This window comes from Podarcis filfolensis, assembly GCF_964270895.1.
Source record: "Podarcis filfolensis genome assembly, chromosome: 13".
Classification (NCBI taxonomy): Eukaryota; Metazoa; Chordata; class Lepidosauria; order Squamata; family Lacertidae; genus Podarcis; species Podarcis filfolensis.
In genome coordinates, this window is record NC_139615.1 from 12,259,642 (window position 1) to 12,279,534 (window position 19,893).

The 19,893-nt window shown below is 47.7% G+C and overlaps 1 protein-coding gene across 1 annotated transcript in view; it reads right to left on the reverse strand.

Moving 5' to 3' along the window:
- The window catches only part of LPCAT4 (lysophosphatidylcholine acyltransferase 4), a 33,473-nt gene extending 14,219 nt beyond the window's left edge, over window positions 1–19,254 (reverse strand). The window contains exon 1 of the mRNA XM_083581553.1: window positions 18,802–19,254. Within this exon, the coding sequence (XP_083437679.1) occupies window positions 18,802–19,239 (438 nt within the window). The 5' untranslated portion in view covers window positions 19,240–19,254. The remainder of the gene's footprint in view (window positions 1–18,801) is intronic.
- Window positions 19,255–19,893: the final 639 nt, after the last annotated feature.

Genomic DNA, 19,893 nt, shown 5'->3' on the forward strand with positions numbered 1-19,893 from the left:
TAGCTCCCACTGTGACAAATACGTACATCCTTTATTAACAAAGCGGGGGGAAACAAAATGCTTATTCCATTAATATTTTAGTGTAAACAAATTTAACTGATTTAGCATGCAGTCCTATATGTTACAGTCCTATATGTTTACTTTGAAGTATATTTGATTGTGCCTAATGGGTCTTAAATCCTGTGATCCTCTGCAAACTTACTAGGAAGTGAACTCCCACGTGGAGCTTACTTTTGAGGAGGAAACATAGGCTCACTCTAGAATTTACTGGTAAGGCAACCATCCCATGTACATTTATTTGAACCCAATAGGACTTGGGGCCCTCTAAACTGGTGCTTTTAAAGCAGATGTATTCTGCAACATGTCATTGGCACAACAGCATACCCCACAACTGTCCTGGGCAAACTAGAACATACTGCTTTTCCCCATGAGAAAACAACAGCCAATTTAGGAGCTGTGCTCTCGTGCAATTTCAGGATGCAATCTCACCCCCCAAAAATGATTTTCCAGGGCCGCAATCTTGTGCAGCATCCCAAATTGTGTGTTTTGGGGCACTGTGCCCAGAAAAAGTGCTTTTATCGGGGCCACGATCTCACACAAGAGTGCAGCCCCGGAAGACAGCATCCCAGTGTTCCTTGTTATTTCTTGTTCTGCAATCCTTCCTCAACTGCACTGCACTATTTCTGCCTAGAGGATCACTCCTGCGGTGCTATTGCGCAACAAAAGCGCCACCAAAAAATAAACTGGAGCATTTGTGGTATGAAAAGTTACAGGAATTCAGCAGGGAGGTATGGGGACATGCGCTGACTAGAAGCAAAGTGTCACGTCCTCCCTGAAACCTCTGCAGGCCCAAATGCTATTGAAAGCAGGGTCATGTCTAGCCACTCTGATACTATCATGAGCACAAATAATCATGAATGTACAACGGAAAGAATGTCTGGAGGGAGCCCTTGCTTCTGGAATGCATTGCTGACAACCATAATAATAATAATAAATAAAATATACATATACAATGGTACCTCAGGTTACATATGCTTCAGGTTACATACACTGCAGGTTACACACTCCGCTAACCCAGAAATAGTGCTTCAGTTTAAGAACTTTGCTTCAGGATGAGAACAGAAATTGTGCTCCGGCGGTGTGGCGGCAGCAGGAGGCCCCATTAGCTAAAGTGGTGCTTCAGGTTAAGAACAGTTTCAGGTTAAGTACGGGCCTCCGGAACAAATTAAGTACTTAACCTGAGGTACCACTGTAGTTTTAGCTCATGGGTAGGCAAACTAAGGCCCGGGGTCCGGATCCGGCCCAATTGCCTTGTCATTCCAGCCTGCGGACGGTCTGGGAATCAGTGTGTTTTTATTTAAAATGCATCTCTAGGTTATTTGTGGGTCATAGGAATTCATTCATTATTTTTTTCAAAATATAGTCCGGCCCCCCACAAGGTCTGAGGGACAGTGGACCGGCCCCCTGCTGAAAAAGTTTGCTGACCCTTGTTTCAGTTCCATGCACTTATACAGAGACACTCTTTGTTTTCATGGCAGTTGTCCCTTGTTCCCTGCAAACACATGGCTAGAAGGCAAAACGAGCGACCAGGAAAGTATTTTTCTGCATTGCACTTAAGATGGGTATGCCATTGTCTTAGGCAATCTGTGCTTTCCGGGGATCCAAGACAAGACATATACTTACAAGGCAAAGCCAAAGTAGCATCCAGATTCCCTGCCCCTTGCCCCTGCCCCCCAAGCTAAATTAGCTTTATTTTCTCCATACAAACCCCACTCAATACAGACACAGAGCATGAACCGAGTGACCAGGCACGCGAGACAGTTTTGGCGCAAATGCACCCAAGTCCCACAACAGCCAAATGGTATAAAGTTTGTGAAGAATGAAACAAAAAGGAAGAGGGCAAAAGAGGCAGGATGTTGCTTAAAAACAAGAAGAACCTTTCCATTCAGGTCTGTCTCTCCCGATATATCTACTGACAAAGACACCATTGCTAACTGTACGAATAGTGTCGCGTCGAGCTTTGGCCCTGAGGCTGCATTCTCCGCACCACTAACCTGAGGGTAAGTACCCGCTGAACGCAGGGGGATCCAGCCCTCGCTCAGCACGTGCAGCAGAGCAGGATGATACAACGGACTGCACCACTGAAACTGCAGCTGACAGGTCACATTTTTTTGATGCTTCCCTGCGCTGCTCACAGACTCCTCTATAAGCAGAAAACCCGCACAAGACAGAGCGAGCGTTTTTCTCTCTTCAGCTTGCAGGGAATTGTTGCTGGGGAGGTTAGCACTAGGGGAGGGGGGGGATGTTTAAACGCAGTTCTCCACCTGAAGGCCAAAGTGGTACAGTTCACTCTATAACCTTGAGACTTTGCCACAGAACTTTCCAAACTTTTCGTGTTGGTGACACACTTTTTAGACACGCATCATTTCGCAATACAGTGGTACCTCGGGTTAAGTACTTAATTCGTTCCAGAGGTTCCAGAGGTCCGTTCTTAACCTGAAACTGTTCTTATCCTGAAGACCACTTTAGCTAATGGGGCCTCCCGCTGCCGCCGCACCGCCGGAGCACGATTTCTGTTCTTATCCTGAAGCAACGTTCTTAACCTGAAGCACTATTTCTGGGTTAGCGGAGTCTGTAACCTGAAGCGTATGTAACCTGAAGCGTATGTAACCCGAGGTACCACTGTACAGTGGTACCTCAGGTTACAGACGCTTCAGGTTACAGACTCTGCTAACCCAGAAATAGTGCCTCGGGTTAAGAACTTTGCTTCAGGATGAGAACAGAAATCATGCAGCGGCAGCAGCGGGAAGCCCCATTAGCTAAAGTGGTGCTTCAGGTTAAGAACAGTTTCAGGTTAAGAATGGCCCTCCAGAATGAATTAAGTTCTTAACCTGAGGTACCACTGTATAGCAATTCAGTTTTACTAGCAAACCGGAGGTTAAACTAACCCCTTTCCAGCTCTGGGAGGAGTACAGGGAGCCTTTGCACACTGCAGCCGACACACTAACATGTTGTGACACACAGTTTGGAAAGCTCTGCTTTGCCACCTCATTCTGCCAGGACGAAGGGTGGGAAAGCCCTAAATCGGCGAAGGCTGGTCCATTAGGGCAAATTGGGCACTGACACACTGCAGGACTAGTTTTCATTTAGTAATGCTGAAGTAACAGTATGTACGTTGCTCAGTGAACTGCCTTTTTGGGATTAATGGCGTGCACTATTAAGTATGAATCAAAAGTGAAAACATGAAAGGGGGCTCCAGTTTCAGCTTGGGAGTCAGAGGTGGGTCTAGGCAGTGGCGTAGTGTGGGTTGTCAGCACCCGGGGCAAGGCAAGTAATTTGCGCCCCCTAATCCGGTAGGGGCAGAGAGCTGCGAGTGCGAGCGCCCCCCCAGATGTTGCGCCCGGTGCGGCCGGCCCCCCCTGCACCCCCCACGCTACGCCACTGGGTCTAGGTCTGGAACAGTTGAACAAAGCCAGTATAGTGCAGTGGTTAGAGTGGCAGACTAGGACTTGGGAGACCCGGGTTCAAATCTCCACTCAGCCATGAAGCTCACTGGGTGACTTCCGTTCACCCTAACCCACCACATAGGGTCGTTGTGGGAATTAAATGAGGAGGGGGAAGGACCATGTATGCCACTTTGAGCTCCTTGGAGAAAAAGGTGGGGTAGAAATGCAATAGAACCATAGAATCACCAAGTTGGAAGGGACGCTGAAGATCATCTAGCTCAACCCCTTGCAATGCAGGAGACTTTTGCCCAACAGGGGGCTCAAACTCACGTTCCTGAGATTAAAATTCCAATGCTCTACTGACTGAGCTATTCCAGCAATAAATATATTAACTCATCTTGACCCTTGGTCATACTGGTTATGGAGTTGGGAGTACATAACCTTTTGAGTGGGGTGAGCAAGTTGGCAAGGACTACTTTATTGAATTCTCTTTTAAAAAATCAACCAGTTGCAAAGATTACAGTAACCTCTTTATAAGGTAAACGTAAAGGACCCTGGACGGCTAAGTCCAGTCAAAGGCGACTATGGGTTTGAGGTGCTCATCTTGCTTTCAGGCCGAAGGAGCCAGCGTTTATCCACAGACAGCTTTTTGGGTCATGTGGCCAGCATGCTTCTGGCACAACGGGACACCGTGATGGAAACCAGAGCGCACGGAAATGCCGTATACCTTCCCGCCACAGCGGTACCTATTTATCTACTTGCACTGGTGTTCTTTTGAACTGCTAGGTTGACAGAATCTGAGACAGAGCAATGGGAGCTCACTCTGTCAAGGGGATTCGAGCGGCCAACCTTCTGACTGGCAAGCCCGAGAGGCTCTGTGGTTTAGACCACAGCACCACCCGTGTCCCTTTTAACCTCCTTATAACGGGACCTTGGGAAGGGTTTGGAACGGAACACAAAATAGCTTCCCTGTGGAGTCTATATTGTTTTAGAATTGCCTTTTCCTTTCCCTATGACGATAATCAGCGAGAGGGTGGGGAAACCCCAAAATTAAAATAAATAAATAAAGGAGCAGCCTTAAATTGTGAGTCTGCAAATTAAAATGTGCCCATCCGTTAACTAGCATAGGCTGGCCGGCTCACTATTAAAAGAATCAGGCTAATATTGTGTGATCACACCGGCGGCTGTTCTCACAAACGAGCCACAGGAGGAAACAACCCTACCCCGTGTCCCAGTGGCCGTTGCTCTGGAATTCCTGGCTTGCAGAGAAGCTGGTCCCACTCTGGACTCCCCTCTCGGGCCTCTCTGGACATAAATACCCCCCAACGAACTTGCGCTGCACTGACCGCTAGTAACCTTTCCCCTGGGAAGTGTCTGCGTTGTTTACGGGAAGGAGGGAAGGAGCTTGCGAGGGCTGAAGGATGGGAAGGGGAAATGAGGGGAAGCTTGGAGGGGGCAACGGGAAGGCATGCAGGAGAAGCAGGCATGGAATGGTACCAGGGCTGCAGGACAGTGGGCAGATCTGCAGCAATAAATCTGGCAGGAGACAGGTGTGTTTGTGTGTAAGAGAAGGAGCTCGGTAAAATCTACAGCGTGTGTTCAATGGAAGAGCAATCTTTGGAAAGGAGCAGGTGGCAAATAAGCATTCAGCAAGGCAGAAGCAGCATGGGCGGAGGATAAATAAAGCCGTGCTTTTCCGAATGTCAGACAACACGCAGAAATCGTTATTTAATAGAAGGAGAGGAACACTTAACAGCCCCCCTCCTAAGGGTTTTACTTTTAGAGTATGAAAAAGAAAGGAATTGCCGTTCTCAGTGGAGCCGTGCTTCTGTATGCGTCCTGAGTGAGGCCCCCTGAATGGGTAGAGATGAGCCCAGGGCAGTGACTCATACAGGGTTGCATCAGGCAGACTCTTCCATGAATGGGCTTTTCTGAGGCCACTGCTACATTGGGTTTGACCAAGTGACCTAGTCACACCTAGTGCAAATGCAGACAAAAATAAAAGGAATAAATCGTTAAGAGATACAGTGGGCAGCCTCCTTTGTGGAAGAGGTCACAAGGGTGTTAAATTATAATCCCTGACTGCTTTTGACTAAAGGGGGTGTATTGTTTTGTTGTTTTTGTTTTAACTATTTACTTGTGTTTTAACTTTGTATTTTTACCCTGTGAACCACCCTGAGATCTTGTGGTGAAGGGCAGTATTTAAATCTAATAAATTATTATTATTATTATTATTATTATTATTATTATTATTTCAATGGTCCTACTCTAAGAATGGCTAAGACTGGACCCAAGCCCGAGTTATACAATACGAACTGTCCACAAGAGCTCAATCTCTAAATCAGGACAGGAGTGAGGAACTTTTTTCATCCTGAGGGCCACATATGAGTGGTGGGTGGAGCCAAGGGCCAAAGGGGCATGACCAGGGGTACGTAGCGCAATGGATGTGACTCTTAACCTGTGTACCAGGGATGAGAAACGTGGCACCCTACAGACATTGTTGGACTACATCTCCTAGCATTCCAGACCCTTGGCTATGCTGGCTAGAGGCTGATGGGAGTTGGGAGTCCAGCAACCTCGAGAGCAGGATTTCCCAAACTTGGGTCTTGCTGGACCACAACTCCTATCATCCCTAAGTATAGCAGGGCCAGTAGTCAGGGATGATGGGAGCTGTAGTCCAAAAAAACAGCTGGAGACTCAAGTTTAGGAAATACTGATCTAAAGGCTCACAGGTTCTCTATCTTCGCTTTGTGCAACGGATGACATTCCAGGCAAACAAATGTCTTTCCTCTCTCTTCTAAACAGACCCGTCCCTATCCTCCCATCCAGAAAAGCAAGAAGAGTTACTTAAAGTTCAAGGACACATTTCAGTCAGGCCAAAGCACTTGGGGAGGATATGGAGGAGGACCAGTGAGGGGGGGGCATGGTCTGGGAGCATCCTGAGCGCCTGATAAATAGCATTCAGTCTCTGAGCCTGAGAAACCCCACCCTAAATGCTTGCTATGGAACCCCTGAACACTGCAAAGGATTCTAAAGCAGTGGTCTCCAAACTTGCCCCCTCACACCCCATCTAAAAATTGTGGAGTGTCTACGCAGACCATTATTTCTTTTTTCTTTTTGCCTGTTGTAGCAAAACATAACGTGCTGTGCTAGATGCTGTATGATTTCCAATTGTGTTTTTTTATTGCCTTTTATATATCACATTTTATTGAATTCCACAGAATTCGGATTTCAATGCAACAAAATAAATAAAAGAAGCAGTCAAAAATCAGTATGTATATTAAATGCAATGGGTGCGCTCTCTCTCCTGTCTTCAGCCACAAATCCACAGACACTTCTCAGACCACCTGAAGGAAGCTTGCGGAACACGGTTTGGAAGCTCCTGTTCCAATGTGCACCACTCTTTCATAGTCCCATATATGGACAGAAAAGCATCAGGAATGACCTTGCTTTGAGCTGGATTTCTAAACCGGAGGTCTCCAAACTGCCTGAAAACGTTGACAAGCACTTGGAAAATAAAACCCCAAGGTGGTTGTCACCAATGGAAGCGAAGGCTCAGAAAAAGCTCAATATGGAGGCCAAATGGCCGAAATATTGGGAAATTTTGGAACAAGAAGGAGATAAACTGAAATTGCAGAGTTTTGAGAAATTAAAAGATAAAGTATGAGACTGGCTTCATTATTATCAAATAAGAGAGGCCTATAATTTGGACAAGAAAATTGGCTTCCAGGTGGAAAAATCAAAATTGGAAACAGAATTGTTAGATCCCAAAACTAAGATACTTTCAAGAATGTATAACTTGCTGTTGAAATGGAATACGCAGGATGAAACGGTTAAATCTGCTATGATTAAATGGGCACAAGATATTGGTCATAACATTATGTTTGCGGACTGGGAACAGTTGTGGACCACCGGTATGAAATTTACGGCATGTAATGCCTTAAGAGAGAATATTATGAAAATGATATACAGGTGGTACATGACACCAGTCAAGCTTGCAAAAATATATCATTTGCCCGATAACAAATGCTGGAAATGTAAAGAAAATGAAGGTACATTCTTTCACCTTTGGTGGACGTGCCCAAAGATTAAGGCTTTCTGGGAGATGATCTATAATGAAATGAAAAAGGTATTTAAATATACCTTCCTGAAGAAACCAGAGGCCTTTCTCCTGGGCATAGTCGGCCAATTGGTGCCAAAGAGGGATAGAAATTTCTTTATGTATGCAACAACAGCAGCAAGAATACTCATTGCAAAGTATTGGAAGACACAAGATTTACCCATCCTGGAAGAGTGGCAGATGAAGGTGATGGACTATATGGAATTAGCGGAAATGACTGGCAGAATCCGAGACCTGGGAGAAGAGTTGGTGGAAGAAGACTGGAAGAAATTTAAAGACTATCTTCAGAAACATTGTAAAATTAATGAATGTTAAAAATGATGTTGGATTGAAAATAAGTGGCATTAGCAACAAAGTTAACAAGAGTATGCAAAATTGAACTGAAAATGGATGAAAATATAGAGTTATAATATGTTAAGATATAGAGTTAAGATAAACGAAAGAGGGTAAGGATTTGCTGATTTGATTATTTAAATGGGGATACAAAAAGGGGAGGTGTGAGGAGGCCAAGGAAATAAGATAATGAGTTAGGGTTACAAAAATGGATTTGTTTTTATTCTTCCTTTTCTTATTTTATGTATTTTTATATGTTTCTTTTACTGTATTTCTTTCTTTTTATATGATCTTTTAAATTTATGTTTTTGTAAAACTCCAATAAATATTAAAAAAAAAAAGAAAGAAAACGTTGACAAGCACAGCTTCTCCCCGGTGGTAAATAAGGTCTCATTTCATGCCTTCCGGCGCTGCACAGATCCCAAAGAAGGGGTTTTTTTTAAAGGCAGCAGTAAACTGTGAATGTGGGTAGGGACAATGACTCAGGGATCTCGTTTCTGTTTGGATTGCAGGGAGGTCAAGAAGGGGAGAGAGAATAGGATGTGAGTCAAGCAGGTTTAAGCTACTACATTCCTTTGTTTTGAAGTGGTTTTCTTCCCGCTCCACCCCACATGTGCAAGGCAGGAATGGGAAACAAGAAGAGAACTGGGCATTTTCTCTCTCCTTCATAATGCTAGAACGAGCATTCAGCATTGCCTTCCACGGCAGGCCTGCTGAACTTCCAGCATCTACTGAAAACTTTTTGAGAAATCCCACTCATTCATTCAACTTATTAGTTGCTTGTAACCCAAAGGCAACTATGAAGATAAAGCAAAAAAAGAAAAAAGACATACAGTACATAATATCTTTGGGGGGAAAGTGGGGGGGTGGTCATATAACACAATGTTGGCGGTTCAAATCCCTGTGATGGGGTGAGCTCCCGTTGCTCGGTCCCAGCTCCTGCCAACCTAGCGGTTCGAAAGCACGTCAAAGTGCAAGTAGATAAATAGGTACCGCTCCGGCGGGAAGGTAAATGGTGTTTCCGTGCGCTGCTCTAGTTTCGCCAGAAGCGGCTTAGTCATGCTGGCCACATGACCTGGAAAAACTGTCTGCGGACAAATGCCGGCTACCTCGGCCTTTAAAGCGAGATGAGCGCCACAACCCCAAAGTCGTTCATGCCTGGTCTTAATTGTCAGGGGTCCCTTTATCTTTTAACATCAATTTAAAATGAAAACTCTATACTCAAATAATAAACAACGCAATAATCACACCCATCAATTAAGAAATAAACAAAAGCAAACGGAACCTCAACACACAACCCCCCCCCCAGTCCAGTGGGCATGCTAAACCAAATTCTGATTTTATAGATTTGACAGGTTTTTATTTGCATTGTATGGCACTCCCTGTATGCTGCTAAGAGATGGCTGTGTTTAAGTTAAGCAGTATATAAATTGTCTAAATAAACCAACCAATCAGGAACCATCCAATGAAACTCACAGCAGGAGCTTTGAGACATATTTCCTAACACACCACAGAGTTCATAGATGGAACTCACTGCCACAAGATGAGAGAAGCAAGCAAAGGCAAAACATCCCTCAGGCCTTAGCAAGAGTCCAGGCAGCTAGGCAGTAAACAGGTAGGAGCAGTTGCATTTCAGTCTATGGGCCAAGGGCAGATGCGTAGTCAAAGCCACGCATGGGCCAAGATCGAAGGTGATGTTCTAATACCAGAGACTATGAGTCCCTTTGGACTGTTGCTATTTTGTGGGAGGGACTCAAGCACAAACCGAAAATTTAGGTCAATGTAATGAAAGTGGGTTAAAGGGCCCTGTCGCCTTAGCGCAACAAATTCACTTTTTGAAAAAATGAACCAGACTCTGTGGTGTTTGGAAAGAGACCACGAAATTCATGGAAAAGTGTGGGGTCCATGAATGACAAAAGGGAAGAGTGCCCCACAAGCAAATGAGGACAACCCAGAACCAGTGTTCACTGTTGTATAACCGCCTTGCAAACTAATCAGTAAAGACGGAATATAATCTAACCTTCACATCAACTTTGTGTGAGCAAACCAGGAGGAATGCTCACCTGGGCAAGCTGTAAACATGCATTCACAGCCCAATCCTATGCACGTCTGCTGAGATGCAAGACCGATGGGACTTATTCCAGGTAAGTGAAAATAAGAATCACAACCTAAACCCCAGTTCCCCATTTTGGACATAAGAGGAAACTGTAGTTTAAGGCAAGGAGGATCAGAATGCTGCCACAGAGGAGGTGCTCAACAATGGCTTAGCAAGCTATGAAATGCATGTCGAAATCAGGCCACTGGGCCAAAGGGTGTGATAAAGAGTCATGGAGGGAAATGGCTTGGGTCCTAAGAGACATTAAGTGAAATAAGTTTCCCCTCCTTTCTAGCCCACTATAGGGCTGGGCCCTCCGGAACAATGCGGGAGGGGTATGGAATGGGGATTGCTGCTCGGGGAGAAATCGTTCCAAAATCAGGCTTGGGTGGTAAAATAAGTTAAGGACATTCAAGGAAGGAAAATTTCCTGTCTCCTCTGATCCTTCCCCGCCACATAGATCCTGATCCCCATCCCACCCAATTCATTTTTTAAAAATATTTTTTTAAATTAGTTTGACATAAAAGTTGTGCACAACAAACATAACTATTTCAAAAAAATTTAAAGGGTTCTTTTGAACCGTCAGATCTCTTTCCTTTCCTCCATGGGTTCCATTTCTAAATTTTATTCCTGCATCTTTTACTTTAATCTACCGTAGATTCCGGTGTATTAGGCGACTGGGCGTATAAGACGACCCCCAACTTTTGCTGTTCAATTTTAGAGTTTTAGAGTTATAGAGTTTGAGCGCCGCCAGGGGCAGAACCCGCACCCCTCCGCTGCCTCTGCCGTCGCAGCAGCAGCAGCCCGAGGTGAGGCGATTGGCGGGCGGGCGAGCGAGCGCCGCACTCGAAAGGACTTTCCGCGTCCCCTTCTGTGGGGAGGGAGGAGGAGCGACGGCAGAAGGGGCGCCTCTGCTCACCGGCTCCCTCTCCTCCTTCCCAACGCGTATACCCGGCGTATAAGACGACCGCTGACTTTTGGGGTGATTTTCCAGGGATAAAAAGTCGTCTTGTACACCAGAACATACGGTATCTATTATATGACCATAGTATCCAAAATTCGTGTTACTTTACAAGTGTCATGTGTTCCTGCCAATGATTTCAGCTGTTTACAGTGGTCTCTCAAACAAATTAAAAAGTTAGTCCAGTCTTTTAAGAATACTTGGTCTTCCTGGTTTCTGATCTTTCCCCCCACCCCACTCAATTCAGGAGCTCCCCAGACCCTCCAGAATGGCTTTTCAGGGCTGCAGGAATAATAGACTTAGAATTGCAGAGTTGGAAGGGACCCCAAGGATCAGCTAGTCATCTAGTCCTGCAGTGCAGGGATCTCAGCTAAAGCATCCTTGACAAATGGCCATTACAACCCCTGCTTAAAAGCCTGCAAGGAAGGGGAGTCCACAACCTCCCGAGGGAGACAGTTCCACTGTCGAACAGCTCTTACTGTCAGAAAGAAGGTGTACAGTAAAAGAAATATTCCTCCCTGAACTTCCTTAACTAACCATCCACACCATTTAAGGCGCATGTATAGCACATCAACAGTCACAGCTTCTCTCAAGCAATCCTGGGAACTATAGTATGCACCCACAAAGCCCGGTGCCCCTAACAAACTACAGTTCCCAGGGTTCATTTGTGGGAGGCCATGTGCTTTAAATACACAGTGTGGGTGTGAGACACTCTCCAGGCTTGAGATCAAGCACTCTAAATATGGCAGGAACTGATCACATAGGGCTTTGTTATCATGGGCTCGATACTGGGGACTCACAAATCATTGCACCTTCCGGCACTGGGAGATATTTCCTGCCCGGGCAGAACTTGCATGCTCCCATTTTTTAAAAAAAATGTCCTGCAATTTGCTCAGTTCTCAAATTGTGAATATTTACTCTCCGTAAGCAAACAAGGACGTTTCCTTTATGTCTTCTGGAAGCATAAAACAAGCAGCTCTCCCCTTGATTCGGGGCTCTTTGTCGCGAAACAGACAAAAGCTTCAGGGAGTTGTTTCTTTTTATGGTTTAGCTACTCTGGATTTCGGTTTGCATAGCAGGAGTGTGACTCAATATGGGAGAAATGAAAGAGGAAGTCTGCTCTCTGTCAGTGCACCTTCTCCTTGCAATTTCACCTGCATATTTAACTGTCAACGGGCTTTAGGGATTAGATTTACCAATCAATATGCATCTTTTTAAAAATAAAAATAAGAATATATATGGATTACCGTTGGAAAACTTGATTTAAACCAGCTTCTCCCTCATTTAGTGATTTGAATCATAATCTAAATCGCCGATTTAATTCAGTCCCCGCCCTGCTACCCTTCAGTGCTGAACAGCATCCACAGGAAGGCCTGACAGACTGAGGATTTAGAACGAAACAGGACCTTCCAGGTCACACAATAAATGGCTCCCAGGCAGATCGGCATCCCAGCAGCTGTTCATTTTGGAAATTAAATCAAAACTCCCAGGATGAAGCAGGCGAGAAGTGAAGGCCAGAAGGAGAGACTGGCTGGATCAGGCCGATGATCCAGTGCAGCGCCCTCTTCCAACAGTGGGGTGGATCCACATCTCATCATATTTAGTGTCAACCTGCTGAAATTAAATGAAGCTTTCTTTCAATCACTTGTGTATCTAGCTCAGTACTGTCTACACTGGCTGGTAGCAGCTGCCCAGGATTTTAGACAGGGCTCTCCCCCACCCAGGGATGCCACAGACCAAACCTGGGAACATAGAAATACAAAGCAGATTCTCCGCCACTGAGCCACGGTCCTCGTTACGCCATGGTACTGCACCTATAGTTGGCAAAGGCAGCTGATTTCAATGGGTCTACTCTGAACACAACTAAATCTGGATCCAACCCAGTGACTCCCAGTCCGGACATGGAATGCAATGGTTCCCTTCCTGTTTTTTTTTGTCTCCCCTGGAATAGGTATTCGGAGGTAGACTGCTTTCGAACACGAAGTCTCCATTTAGCCATCCTGGCTAGCAGCTTTTGGTTGACCAACCCTCCTCAACAAATTTGCATCCTCCCCTTTTGAGACGGATCCAGAACAGCAGGGAGTTCCACAAAAACAATTCAGGTGTTGTGCAAGGTGTCTGTCCCAATTCTGCTGCCCATTAACTTTATTGGGTGATTCTTAGTTCTAGTATTTTGAAAGAGTAAGGGGAAAACCATAGGACCATGCGACCTGCATGAATCTGCTGTCTGCTGCTAGCTGCTGATGGGCAGTGCCCAGGCTTCTCCTGCTCTCACTTCCTTAAGGATCTTTAATCCAGACTTGGACCAGATTGCTCTTCATGCTGAAGCCACTTGCAAAGAGAGCAGCCTCCCCCGAACCTGTTGCCCTCCAGGTATTGATCGACTGCAGCTCCTACCATCCCTGCTCACTGGCCACGTTAGCTGGGGCTGATGGGAGCTGGGAACCCCACAACATCCGGAAGGTGCTAGCTGGGGAAGGCTGAGCTAGAGGAAGGCCCTCTGAAAACCAGGCCACTCTATCTCTCTTAGAAATCTTAACATTGCCACTTCCCTTCACCTGAGTCATTTTTTTCTAATGCAAAAGCCCCAATGCTTTACCCTTTCTGTATGGAATAATGTGCTCGCTCTCTGTCTCTCTCTCTTTCTGTCCATCTCTCTCTCCCCCCCAGCTTTGATAATTTCTGTCCCCCTGTTCCAGCAGTGTTCCAAATGTGGCTGGCCTGTATAAACACATTACAATACCGCCTGTTTTATTTTCAGATCTTTCTCTAATAATCCCCAAGCAGGGAATTTGCCCTTTTCGCTGTTGCGTTCATTGCCTGATCTCCATGACCTCAAGATCACTTTCCTAGAGAGTTGCTCAGACCCCACCAATGCGCAATTATGAAGTTGGGACGGTGGTTTCCCGCCCCATATGCACTAATGGGGGTCTGATCTGGTTGAGATTAGCCATGAAAGACAGTGTGCATTCCTTATGCACCTGCCATTTCAGTTATACAGTGGTACCTCAGGTTACATACGCTTCAGGTTACAGACTCCGCTAACCCAGAAATAGTGCTTCAGGTTAAGAACTTTGCTTCAGGATGAGAACAGAAATCGTGCTCCGGCGGCACAGCTAAAGTGGTGCTTCAGGTTAAGAACAGTTTCAGGTTAAGAACAGACCTCCAGAACGAATTAAGTACTTAACCTGAGGTATCACTGTATTTTCATTGCGGGGGGAGGAGAGAGAATTTTGGACTCTATATTCCATCAAATTCCACCTCAAAAATTCCACTTTTTCCATGAAGCTTTTCTCACAACCTCCTAATCCTCATACCCAATTGTAATTTAAGCCAAATAACTGGGAACTGAAATAATGGCACATTGTCCCTCCATTTCCTGTCCCTTCTGCTGTTTTCTGTCTGCTGCACCTCAGACCAGCCTTCCCCAACTTGCCCCCACTCAAAATGTTTGGGACTACAATTCCCATCAGACTCTGAACAGCATGTCTAATGGTCAAGGTTGGTGGGTGTTGCAGTCCAAAAACAGTAGTTTTCAGCATTTTTCACAATGAGAGCCAGTGTGATGTAGTGGTTAAGAGCGGTAGACTTGTAATCTGGGGAACCGGGTTCGCATCTCCGCTCCTCCACATGCAGCTGCTGGGTGACCTTGGGCTAGTCACACTTCTTTGAAGTCTCTCAGCTCGACTCACCTCACAGAGTGTTTGTTGTGGGGGAGGAAGGGAAAGGAGAATGTTAGCCGCTTTGAGACTCCTTCGGGTAGTGATAAAGCGGGATATCAAATCCAAACACACTCTCTCTCTCTCTCTCTCTCTCTCTCTCTCTCTTTCAAGCCAAAGATCCTGAATTAACCCAAACATGCATTTGGGAACCAAATTCTCCTTTTTTGATGCTCACCTTAGATCAGGTGTTGAGTTGACCCCAGTAGTGGGTCCCAACCAGTGTTAGAAATTCAAATATATAATCTAGGTGCCAAATGGCTCCTTAAACCAGGATTACGGTCGCCAACATGGATTGCCTAGTTGCCATTTTTGTGCCAGATGGCTCAAAGGTTGTATTTTTCAATACGACTTTTTGGTTCCTGAAATTCATTCTGATGGCGCAGATAAAATATAATGGATAGACTTCTACAGGATGCGTTGCTAGTGTGCGGAAACAGCCAAGACCCAAGGATCCCCAGGCATGCACCTCCAGATGGTGGAGACGTCAGAAGACATCCTGGCACCTGGACCATCCCTCACTTGGTCTCAAGTGGCTGATAGCCAAGGTGCAAAATGCACCTGTCGAATTTCGAATGCTGGTCCCAACACAACAGCTGAAGACCATTGGTCCAAAACATCTGGCTAGAGATGGCTGTTCTGCATTGCTGGCCTTAGGGCAGGGATCTGCCTTCCTACCTCTTTGCAAACTTTGTAAACACATAGAAGATAGGTGCATTAGAACGACGCAGGAAACATGATTACACTGAGTCAAGGCATTGGTCCATCAAACTCCACTCAGCCTACACTGACTGGCAGTGGCTCTTCGGTTTCAGACTGGGAGTCCCCCTCCCCACCCCCATCTAACCTGAAGATGCCAAAGGTTGACCCTGTTGCCTTCTGCATGTAACCATATTCTCTGCCACTGGGCTACCAGCTCTTCCTACAGCAGGGGTAGTCAAACTAAGGCCTGGGAGGCTGGATCCGGCCCAATTGCCTTCTCAATCCAGCCCGCGGATGGTCCAGGAATCAGCGTGTTTTTACATGAGTAGAATATGTCCTTTTATTTCAAATGCACCTTTGGGTTATTTGTGGGGCCTTCTTGCTGTTTTTACATGAGTAGAATGTGTGCTTTTATTTAAAATGCATCTCTGGGTTATTTGTGGGGCATAGGAATTCGTTCTCTCCCCCCCCTTCAAAATATAGTCCGGCCCCCCACAAGGTCTGAGGGACAGTGGACTGGCCCCCTGCTGAAAAAGTTTGCTGACCCCTGTCCTACAGCAAGGCTCTCTTTTACTTCTGCACCCCCAGCCCTTAAACTGGGTGGGGGAACCTCGTTTCAACGTGAAGGACCAATGCCACTGGGGGAGCAGGCAGGGACAGAAGCAAAAGTGAGTGGGGACGACAAGTGTAAATATTACTGCCCTTCCTTAGGCAGATTTCTACAAACATACCCTTCTCGAAGCTACCAGCATGAGTTTGACCAAACTGCGGGAGGCAGTGGAAGACAGGAGTGCCTGGCGTGCTCTGGTCCATGGGGTCACAAAGAGTCGGACACGACTAAACGACTAAATAACAACAAACCCTTCTCTTATCTCCCATCCAGACAACCAAGTGGCCTAAACAGAGATCAAGGACTTGTTCTGCCCTGACATAGACCCTCAGGGTGTGAAGCTGGGGCCACAGATCTCTCAAGGGCCACATCCGACTCACAGGGGCCTCAGGTTCCCCTCCCCTGCCTTAAGCTGGGATAGCTCCGTCAGTAGAGCATGAGGCTTTTAACCTCAGGGCCGTGGGTTTGATCCCCATGCCGTGTGTGTGTTTGTTTATGTATGTTTGATGGTTTATATATAGATATGTGTGTGTGTGTTTATACATATAATTTGGGAATCGTGTCTCTGCACTCTCAGCGCTATGGGAACTGAAAAATTCAGTTTAAATCTGTCCAGCTGACAAGCACAAATGGGAATATTTAGCACCAGGCGGCAGGCGGGTAGTGGGGGGGAGGAGAGAAGGAGGAGGAGGACTCAGCAATAGAATAATAAAAGAGTTATTGCAGGGCAGGATGGCAGGGGGAGCTTGCATACTGGGGAGTGGGCATACGACCCACCGTGGGGAGGGGAGAAGGGGCAGGGGGGTTTCATGCCAAGGCTAAGAAGAATAAAGGCCAGCAAGGCTGGATGTGAGGAAGAGGGGCACCTGCCCTCGCCCTCCAAACAGTCCCTCTTGTTGCCAAGGAGAGTCTTAACAACTGCGAGAGCTAATACAGAGTCACGGAAGCAGAACTAGGAAGACAGCAAACGGCAAGGGCTGCTTGTGGTGGGGGTGGAAGAAGAGATCAGTTGCTGCTGCCTTCGCTCTGTGGTATTGCTTTTTTTGGGCCACACTGCCGGTGTAATCCAACCACCGGGCTTCTTTCTCTCTGTCTCTCTCTCTCCCCCCCCCGCCGCTATGGGGGTGCACCAAGATCCAAGCCCGGTGCAGCAACCCCTGGAAAGACGCACAGCACTCCTGCTTCAATAGGCCTCTCAGTCATTCTCCACTGCCTCCCTTTTCTCCTCCGCACCCCCCTTCAACAATGCCGCATGGCTAAAGCAAAAAAGGGGGAAGCAGCAGAGAGTCATCACTTTGACTTTAATTCTCCCCCATCTCCTTTCTCCAAAAGCCAAGAGGGAAACCCCCCCCCCAAAAGTGACCCTCATAAGGAGGCATCATGCACTTGCTCTATATAGAAATCCTCTATTCTACCACTTTTTGTCCCCAGTGGTTTGGGGGCGGGTCTTTTCTGCATGTGTAAAACTTGCCCTGCTTGTTTGGGGAGAGGGGGCAGACCCTACAGCAACCTTGTCGCTCGCTAAGGACTGCATAATCACCCACAATGCACTGCAGCGGCCCCCACAAAGCCCTTGCCCTTTCCTGACCCTATAAAGCACTCCCGAATCTGCTGCTGCCTCTCTGAAACAAACGGCGCCTGTCCAACAGCTTAGAGGCTCTGCAGAGATCCTGCTGGAGAGGAATCCCTAGGATCTTCTGGACCCCCTTGGCGCTTCTTCTGGACCTATTCCAGTCCCCTAAACCCGATATGGCCCTCTTATACGGGACCCCCCTTCCATGCTGTCTCGCCCTGCTAAAACTCCAGTCCCTCGAGGAATCCCATCCATCATCATGACAGGCCTACAGTAGCCCCCTTTAAAAACACACACACAAACACTCCGGCAATCTATGGGTCCCAGTGTCACACACAGCTCAAAGTAAACTCCTGCTGGAACCCCCAAAACTGCAAAAATCTGGGAGGCAAACCTTGCACACACACGCCGACACATCCACCCACCCAGAAATGCCTTGTCCTCTGCACAAAAACCCTTTTATACAACTGGTCATCGCCTTTAAAGCCCTATAGTACCCCCCCATCATGCCCCCCCCGCTCCACTAAGGGCATCCCAACTCCAGAAGACCTATATAAGGCAACCCGCAGCTTGACAAAACTCTCTTTCATTTCTAAGGGCACACCATAGCAACAGAATCACCCCCCCCCCAAAAAAAGATAAGTCAAGCTCCATAAAATAAAATGCTACCTGGGGATGGGGGAGGGAAGACTCCCTGCGAGACCCATCAAGAAATCGCACCAGCCCCCATATGCGCTGCAGTTCCTACAGGACAGCCCACGGAGGCACGAACAGATCGCCCGCAGTCTTAAACAACAACCCTGCCAAGACCACTGAAACTCCACCAAAACGCCCCCTCCAGGGGTCTCCTCAGATGGCCCACGGGGCTCCCCTCCAAGCGCCCTTCACTTCCAGGAGACCCACAGCCGAGCAAGGCCACTTCAGAAAAAAGCCCCACATCTTCGACCCACGGAGCGCTGCCCCCACCCGTAGGGGAAAACACAAACACTCCACACAGCAACCCCGTCCCCCTACAGGGGACCGTTCTTTCCTAGACGACGCCACCCCCGGCACCCCACATTTCCAGAGAGAACCGACCGATCGCCGCGGCCCCATATATTCCCCCCCCCTCGACGTCCACCAACAGCTCCCCGCTGTTCCCTTCCCCCGGGCGCGCCCTTGCGCTCCGCCCGCCCCGTCGGAAAAACGCGCGTTGGGTGCGGGGAGCCTCCCTCGCTCGCCGCCGCCGCCGCCGCAGCTCACCTTGACTTTCTGCAGGCGGGTCAACTGCAGCTCGTGGACGAAGGGGTTGGGGGCGGCGGCGGCGGCAGCCTCTTCCTCCTCCGGGGCTGCCCGGCTCGAGGCCCCCTCCTCCATGGCCGTACCCCCCTTCCAGGCTGCCCTTCTTCCAGCCTGGGAGCTGTCCCCGCGGCCGGAGCCCGGGGCCCTGGGCAGGGAGGAAAGGATGGGGGGAAAGGATGGAGGGATGGATGGATGGGACAGGCGGGCGGCTGGACGGACGCCCTGGCACCGAACCACGGCAGGAGGGAGCCAGGATGCGAGGCGAGCGGGAAGGCGGGGCCACGGCGCGGTCGTCACGGCGACACCGCCGCTGGGGGACGGACTTTCGCTTTGGAGGGGCCGGATGGAGAAGGGAGGGAAGGAGGGAGAGAGGGAGAGAGAGGGCCCAGGCTCCAGCATCTCTCCATCTCTCCATCATCAGTCCCTCCCTCCCTCTTTCTCTCGCACCTGCATCTCCCCACTAGCAAGAAAAGATGGGTTTTAAGCAAGGGAGAAGCACCCGTCGATTGGCTCCTTCTCAGAGACGTCTGAGCAGTGCAGCGGTGCTCACTTGTATAACATATTGGGGGGCGGCAAGGTAAGCCCCACCCCGCATAATCGACCACAAGACGCAGCACACGCACACTATTTGAATGGCTGTGCCCATCAACTTTGGGGCGGCCCCCTCAAATATTTTATTGGGGAGTAGGGAGGCGAAGGGACCTTGTCCCCTAAGAATTGGGCTCCTACGGAGCAGTGTGTCCCTGTAATCCCCACCTCCGCAACGATAAACCTCAGATCCCCCCCCCCAGAGAAGACTAAAGTTGTATCATTTGCAGAACCTCAAAAACTGAGGCAGAATGCACACGCGCTATTATGTATCTAGATCAAACCGATTTTATGTAACAAACCAATACAGATCCCCAGCCCCCAAATAGACCCATTCCTTTCCCCGTGGAACAATATGTACAGCCAGTGCTGGGTTTACGTATAAGCCCCCCAAAAATTTAAAGGGAAAAAAACTTTGATAAAATACATATCTTTTTATGTGCAAATGGCTTTCGATACCTATTC